General features: G+C 42.0%; 1 protein-coding gene across 2 annotated transcripts in view; it reads left to right on the top strand.

The window, feature by feature from the left end:
• Window positions 1-397: 397 nt before the first annotated feature.
• LOC115196974 (fibulin-1) overlaps window positions 398-7,650 on the top strand; it is a 49,914-nt gene continuing 42,661 nt past the window's right edge. The window contains exon 1 of one of the 2 annotated variants that reach the window (XM_029758056.1): window positions 398-701. In XM_029758056.1, coding sequence (XP_029613916.1) covers window positions 647-701 — 55 coding nt within the window. In that variant the 5' untranslated portion in view covers window positions 398-646. The remainder of the gene's footprint in view (window positions 702-7,650) is intronic. The other variant, XM_029758055.1, reaches the window with a different exon arrangement.

Here is a 7,650-nt window from a genome sequence, read left to right as displayed (position 1 = left end):
CATTTTCCAAAAATTGCCTTAACCGACAAAATTCTAAGGATTTGATGTATTGAAGTCTGGCTATGGCCACAGATTTCTATATAACCACAGAACCACTCCATAGTGGAGTTCAAATGTTATTCAGTTAAAACAGTGGGATCATTCTGTCACAGACAGAGATGTCTGCATGAAAGTAATCGAAGTTGGAGGACAGTGTCAAATAATGTCATCATTAAAGATTTTATTTTAGGCTACTTATTTATCTGTCATAATTGGAAGTCAATGAAACGGCGTGAATTAAATGAGTGTGTCCTATGAGACATTGAACGTATACTACTGTAAAGTGGAAATCAATACTCTCCAGTTGGGGCTTGTGGAGTTTAGATTTTTTTTTAGCGTCACCCGCCCCTAGGAGCAAGATAGACGCTCGTTCCGAGGTTGCGTTCCGAGACAGACACGATGACGCTGCGATTCACTAGCCCCATCACACACATACTCGTATAGACTACTCCTGTCCAGCGTGAGCTCACCATTTTTCTACCTTTCGCTTGAAAATCTGCGTGTCCGTGAGAAACTGTACTGTTGGTTCACGCACTTAGTGCAGAATATTACAGATCTGACTGTTTGACACTTTTTGAGGGTTTTGCAAAATTCTCTTCTTTATCCAATGGGTCCCGGGATAGTTATACTTTTCTCTCTGTTCGGAGTTCTCAACGGACAAGGTCAGTTACCGCTTTACTTCAGGATAGTAACCTACTGTTTCAAGATTGAATTCTTCCCATGAGAATCAATCCATGCCCATGCGTGATGCATACGGTCGGACTACCACATATATTCACTCAGGCATGTTAGATATTTCAAACGTATCACCCTAAGTAGGCTACTGCACTATCACTGTATGGACAGAGATAAGGTCGGGTAGCACTGGAGTTAAAAAGTTCCCATAAAGTGTTACATGTGATTTCATGAACACTTTATGGCAGTTATATTACAGTAGTAGCTTGTAGCCTACTGTGTTACATGCTGTTCAGTGTGTGTGTCATTTTGATTTGTGAGTGTGTGTGTGTGTGTGTGTGTGTGTGTGTGTGTGTGTGTGTGTGTGTGAGAGAGAGAGTGTGAGTGAGTGAGTGAGTGAGAGTGAGTGTGTGTGTGTGTGTGTGTGTGTGTGGTGTGTGTGTGTGTGTGTGTGTGTGTGTGTTGTTGCCAGTAAAACATCTGCCCATGATTACCAGTTTAAAGGTCGATTTCAACATTCCCAATTTGTCCTAAGGTCATTTGACAGGGATTAAATGTATTTTGCGTTGTGTAAAATATGGACTAATTTCACCAGTAGAAATTTCTCAGACTTCTAGAAATGATTTTCCAAGCTGAAACAGTAACAAGGTTTTAAAGTTTAGAGTACGGTGATGTGCTCAAAATGATTGCTGCTCAACCAGCCAACCAGATGCAGGGCAGGTCTCTCCTTAAAACTCAGACACACCAGTAGGACTGTCAATCTCTTTTGTGCTCACACAGCAAAGCCTTGGATGTCGTCAGCCACTCAGACTTGTTAATATACTCCAAACCAGAAGATGGCAGTAGCGTTTGACAACGCATATTAGTGCGTATTGCTTATGGTCTAGATTCCAAGCTATCTGCGCAAATGTTGCTATTTTGTAGAAAGCACTTGATGATACTAGCCAGGTGGCTACAACTAGACAACTAGCTAGCAAAATGACAAAGAAAGAAGTTAATCCATCCCATACTGCCAGTGCCAGCCCACAGCCAAATGTTTAGCTAGCTAGGAAACATTATCATATCTAGCTAGCTAAGGATACTGCATTAATTAACTCAGCAGCTAACAAAGGCAGCCATTTCATGGAAACTACTTCAAACTAGCTAATCCATTGTAATTTAGTTATCATGTCAATACTAGTTAACTAGTTTGGACAAAGTATTTAGTGTTGTGTGAATTGTGTCTGTGCACTTAATTAGCTACCTTCCCATAGCCTGCATTGCATATGAAGTGTGACTGTCTCATCCATGGATGTTTGAACTAATGCCCCCCTTTTCCATTACATTTTAGTCATTTAGCAGACGCTCTTATCCAGAGCGACTTACTGTGGTGAATGCATACATTTCATACATTTTTTCCCCATACTGGTCCCCCGTGGGAATCAAACCCACAATCCTGGCATTGCAAATTCCATGCTCTACCAACTGAGCCACACTTTTTGGCTCCCCCACTTGGGGTTTTCGTGCTCTCTGACTGGCTCAAAGTCGTTGGCCACTTGTGAGCATTGCGATTCTACAAGTAGAATAGGTAGGTTTGTCACTACGTAGCAGGTATTGCTTTTGTTCTAGCAAGAGAAGGAACGGCCTCCCACTATAATAAGTACTTATCAGAAGTACTTATCAGAAGTGAGATTCACAGTGTGTTTCATACTTTACACTATGAGGGTGTGTCAAATGAGTCTGGAAACACTGAGCAGTGGCTGGTCTGGAAAGGGAGCACAGTCCTGATTTAAACCTCTACAGGATCGGTGGGTCCCCTGCGGGATGGTTGAGCTAACGTAGGCTAATGTGATTAGCATGAGGTTGTAAGTAACAAGAACATTTCCCAGGACATAGACATATCGGATATTGGCAGAAAGCTTAAATTCTTGTTAATCTAACTGCACTGTCCAATTTACAGTAGCTATTACAGTGAAAGAATGCCATGTTATTGTTTGAGGAGAGTGCACAGTTATGAACTTGAAAATTAATAAATAAACCAATTAGACAGATTTGGGCAGTCTTGATACAAAATGTTGAACAGAAATGCAATGGTTAATTGGATCCGTCTTAAACTTTGCATACACTGCTGCCATATATTGGACAAAATCAAAATTGTGCCTGGGCTGGAATAATACATTATGGCCTTTCTCTTGCATTTCAAAGATGATGGTACAAAAAAATACAAAGAAATTCATGTTTTTTTCTTTGTATTATCTTTTACCAGATCTGATGTGTTATATTGTCTTACATTAATTTAACATTTCCAAAGTGTTTCCTTTCAAATGGTATCACGAATATGCATATCCTTGTTTCAGGTCCTGAGCTACAGATTTGGGAATGTCATTTTAGGTGAAAATTGAAAAAAGGGGTGGATCCTTAAGAGGGGGACCATCCATGGGTCACAGAGACATGGGACGACCTACAGTGCATTCGGAAAGTATTCAGACCCCTTCCCGTTTTCCAAATTTTGTTAAGTTACAGGCTTATTATAAAATTGATTAAATAATGTTTTCCCCTCATCAATCTACACACAATACCCCAAAATGACAAAGTGAAAAAAGGTTTTTAGAAATGTTTGCAAATTTATAAAAAATGAACATCTGAAATACCTTGGGGTTCCCGAGTGGTGCAGCGGTCTAAGGTACTGCATCTCAGTGCTAGAGGCGTCACTACAGACCCTGGTTCAATCCCGGGCTGAGTCACAACCCTACTTGATTGGGCGGAGCACAATTGGCCCAGCGTTGTCTGGGTTAGGGAAGGGTTTGGCCAGGGTAGGCCGGATTTGTAAAATAATATTTTTTCTTAACTGATTTGCCTAGTTAAATAAATAAACATTTACATAAGTATTCAGGCTTTTTTCTTTGAGACTCATCCTTGAGATGATTCTACAACATGATTGGAGTCCACCTGTGCTAAATTCCATTGATTCGACATGATTTGAAAAGGCACACACCTCTGTATATAAGGTACCACATTTGACAGTGCATGTTAAAGCAAAAACCAAGCCATGAGGTCAAAGACATTTTCCGTAGAGCTCCGAGACAGGATTGTGTCGAGGCACAGATCTGGGGAAGGGTAGCAGTCTTGGTGGATCCAAACATCTTCCATTTAAGAATGATGGCCTCCAAATCATGGCGAATCAATTTAATTTACCACAGGTGGACTCCAATCAAGTTGTATAATTGAAGGTCCCCAAGAACACAGTCGCCTCCATCATTCTTAAATAGAAGATGTTTGGATCCACCAAGACTCTTTCTAGAGCTGGCCGCCCAGCCAAACTGAGCAATCGGGGGAGATGGTCCTTGGTCAGGGAGGTGACCAAGAACCCAATGGTCACTCTGACACAGCTCCAGAGTTCCTCTGTGGAGATGGGAGAAACTTCCAGAAAGACAACCATCTCTGCAGCACTCCAGCAATCAGGCCTTTATGGTAGAGTGGCCAGACGGAAGTCACTCCTCAGTAAAAGGCACATGACAGTCCGCTTGGAGTTTGCCAAAAGGCACCTAAAGACTCTCAGACCATGAGAAACAAGATTCTCTGGTCTGATGAAACCAAGACTGAACTCTTTGGCCTGAATGCCAAGCGTCACATCTGGAGGAAACATGGCGCCATCCCTACGGTGAAGCATGGTGGTGGCAGCATCATGCTGTGGGGATGTTTTTCAGTCTTTCCCTTGATCTTTCCGGATCAAGAGAAAGATGAACAGAGCCAAGTACAGAGAGATCCTTGATGAAAACCTGCTCCAGAGTGCTCAGGACCTCAGACTGGGAGGAGGAAGATTCACATTCAAACAAGACAACGACCCTAAGCACACAGCCAAGACAACGCAGAAGTGGCTTCGGGTCAAGTCTCTGAATGTCCCTGAGTGGCCCAGCCAGAGCCCGGACTTGAACCCAATCGAACATCTCTGGAGAGACCTGAAAATAGCTGTGCAGCGAAGTTCCCCGTCCAACTTGACAGAGCTTGAGAGGATCTTCAGAGAAGAATGGGAAACTCCCCAAATACAGGTGTGCCAAGCTTGTAGCATTATACCCTAGAAGACTCAAGGATGTAATCGCTGCCAAAGGTTCTTCAACAAAGTTCTGAGTAAACGGTCTGAATACTTATCTAAATGTAATATTGAAGTTTTTTATTTGTAATAAATTAGCAAAAAATTCCAAAGCCTGTTTTTACTTTGTCATTATGGGGTATTGTGTGTAGATTGATGAGGGGGAAAAAACAATTTAATCGATTTTGGAATAAGGCTGTAAGTTACAAAATGTGGAATAAGTCAAGGGGTCTGTATACTTTCCGAATGCACTGTATATACCCCAGATCAGGGTCCCCTGAACACACATGGGGCCAATTTCACAGTCTGCGGGGCTCCTGTCAGTGGTGTGCTTAGGAATTCTGTCCCATTGACTTTAATGTAATTGGGCCCAAGGAAAGAATTTGACATCACCCCTCCTCCATTGAATTCAATGTTATTGGGCATGTCTCAGGGGCCATAACCTCCCTCCAACACCTATCAGTGCCCCTTGCTCCTCTTCTCAGCTTCAATGCTACACGGGAGAGAGTCAAGGGTCAGGGTGGTGTATCACTTCCGTTAGGTGTCAGGGTGGATTGAAGATCTGAAGATGGTCCCATAGAATCAGGTTATAAACCGTCCATGTACATTAATCACTTATTCACATATTTTTGAATTGACTCAAACTTACTCGACTCAGTCATACAAATACGTACCTGCAAATTGAATGTTATAATATGGCCAACAAATGCATTGCTACAGGCTATTCAGACCGTTAGTCAAATTACAAATGATAAAGATTGTAAGCACTTACATTATAAGGTAATTTGTGTCACGATGATGACAATAGGGTAAACTGACTGAAGCGTGTTAGATAAAAGATGTGACCCATGGAAATGGACTGTGCTGCCTGGTTCTGTCTCTGAGAGGCCTTTGCTGTGAGCTTAGGCTGAGGGACTAGAGCGCCACTGGGCTCTCTCTCTCTCTCTCTCTCTCTCTCTCTCTCTCTCTCTCTCTCTCTCTCTCTCTCTCTCTCTCTCTCTCTCTCTCTCTCTCTCTCTCTCTCTCAATGCAATTCAGTGGGGCTTTATTGGCATGGGAAACATATGTTTACATTGCCAAAGCAAGTGAAATAAACAATAAGCAAAAATAAAACATTTGCAAATAGTTGTAGTATGAATAGTGGGGGAAGATAAATAAATAGATATACATTACCAGTAAAAGTTTGGACACACCTACACATTCCAGGGTTTTTCTATATTTTTTCTATTTATTACATTGTAGAATAATAGTGAAGGCATCAAAAGATTCTTTAAAGTAGCCACCCTTTGCCTTGATGACAGCTTTGCACACTCTTGTCATTCTCTCAACCAACATGAGGAATGCTTTTCCAACAGTCTTGAAGGAGTTCCCACATATGCTGAGCACTTGTTGGCTGCTTTTCCTTCACTCTGCAGTCCAACTCATCCCAAACCATCTCAACTGGGTTGAGGGCCTGATTCACGCAGTCTCCTCTGAACAGTTGATGCTGAGATGTGTCTGTTACTTGAACTCTGTGAAGCATTTATTTGGGCTGCAATCTGAGGTGCAGTTAACTCTAATGAACTTATCTTCTGCAGCAGAGGTAATTCTGGGTCTTCCTTTCCTGTGGCAGTCCTCATGAGACAGTTTCATCATAGAGCTTTATTTTTTTTTCCGACTGCACTTGAAGAATCTTTCAAAGTTCTTGACATTTTCCATATGTCTTAAAGTAATGATATACTGTCGTTTTACCAAATAGGGCTATCTTCTGTATACCACCCCTACCTTTGGGGCGGCAGGTAGCCTAGTGGTTAGAGCGTTGGGCCTGTAACTGAAAAGTTGCTAGATCAAATCCCCGAGCTGACAAGGCTCAAACGCAATAAGAAGGAAAGAAATTCCACAAATTAACTTTTAACAAGGCACACCTATTAATTTAAATGCATTCCAGGTGACTACCTCATGAAGCTGGTTGAGAGAATGCCAAGAGTGTGCAAAGCGGTCATCAAGGCAAAGGGTGGCTACTTTGAAGACTCTCAAATATAACATATATTTTGATTTGTTTAACACTTTTTTGGTTACTACATGACTCCATATGTGCTATTTCCTAGTTTTAATGCCTTCACTATTATTCTACAATGTGGAAAATAGTCAAAATAAAGAAAAACCCTTGAATGAGTAGGTTTGTCCAAACTTTTGACTGGTGCTGTGTATCTGTTTATTTATCTTCCCCCACTACTCATACTACAACTACCTCTAGAACAATCCCCAAACCACACACATCACTCAGGCTCTAATCCCAGATTCTCTTTAGGGTAGGAGAAAACAGGGTGATAATTAGGCGTGTAAATGCCAGCAATCCACTCAGCATCTCAACAGGCTGGTGTTGAGAGGTGTGAACGCCTCACTCTCGTAATGTTGAGAGAGAGAGAGTAGTGTGAAAACACCAGAACACACCAGGGAGTTGAGACTGAAAGTGAGACATTGTATGACATTCTCATTCTGTGCCTCCCCTGAGCTTGGAAGGGAACATTCTAGAGCTTTGTGCTTCATGGTAGTTGTGCCCTGGGGGTTTGTCTGATGTTTCTAAAGACATACTGAGGCTTCCAGATTCTAGGGTGTTTTGGCAAGGGGATGTCATTTAATGGCAGTGGTAATGGTCAAGAAAAAGAAAAAGTCCAGACGGGCAAAAACTGGCCTGGGGGGCAGCCAAGCAAGGAGAATTGTTCACCACAGGAGGTGTTAACAAATTCCGACCATTCCCTACTCTTCCAGCAAATGTATTTTCTTTACTTTTTTACGTGTGTAACACTTTTGACCCTTTCCAAGAGTATCCTGGTGTTGGTTTCTGCCCTCAGATGAAAGCAGAGATAGACCTTATCACTGTTGAA

The sequence above is a fragment of the Salmo trutta genome, chromosome 7 (assembly GCF_901001165.1).
Source record: "Salmo trutta chromosome 7, fSalTru1.1, whole genome shotgun sequence".
Taxonomy (NCBI): domain Eukaryota; kingdom Metazoa; phylum Chordata; class Actinopteri; order Salmoniformes; family Salmonidae; genus Salmo; species Salmo trutta.
The sequence above is the reverse complement of the archived record's forward strand: the minus strand, read 5'-3'. Positions and strand labels throughout refer to the sequence as shown.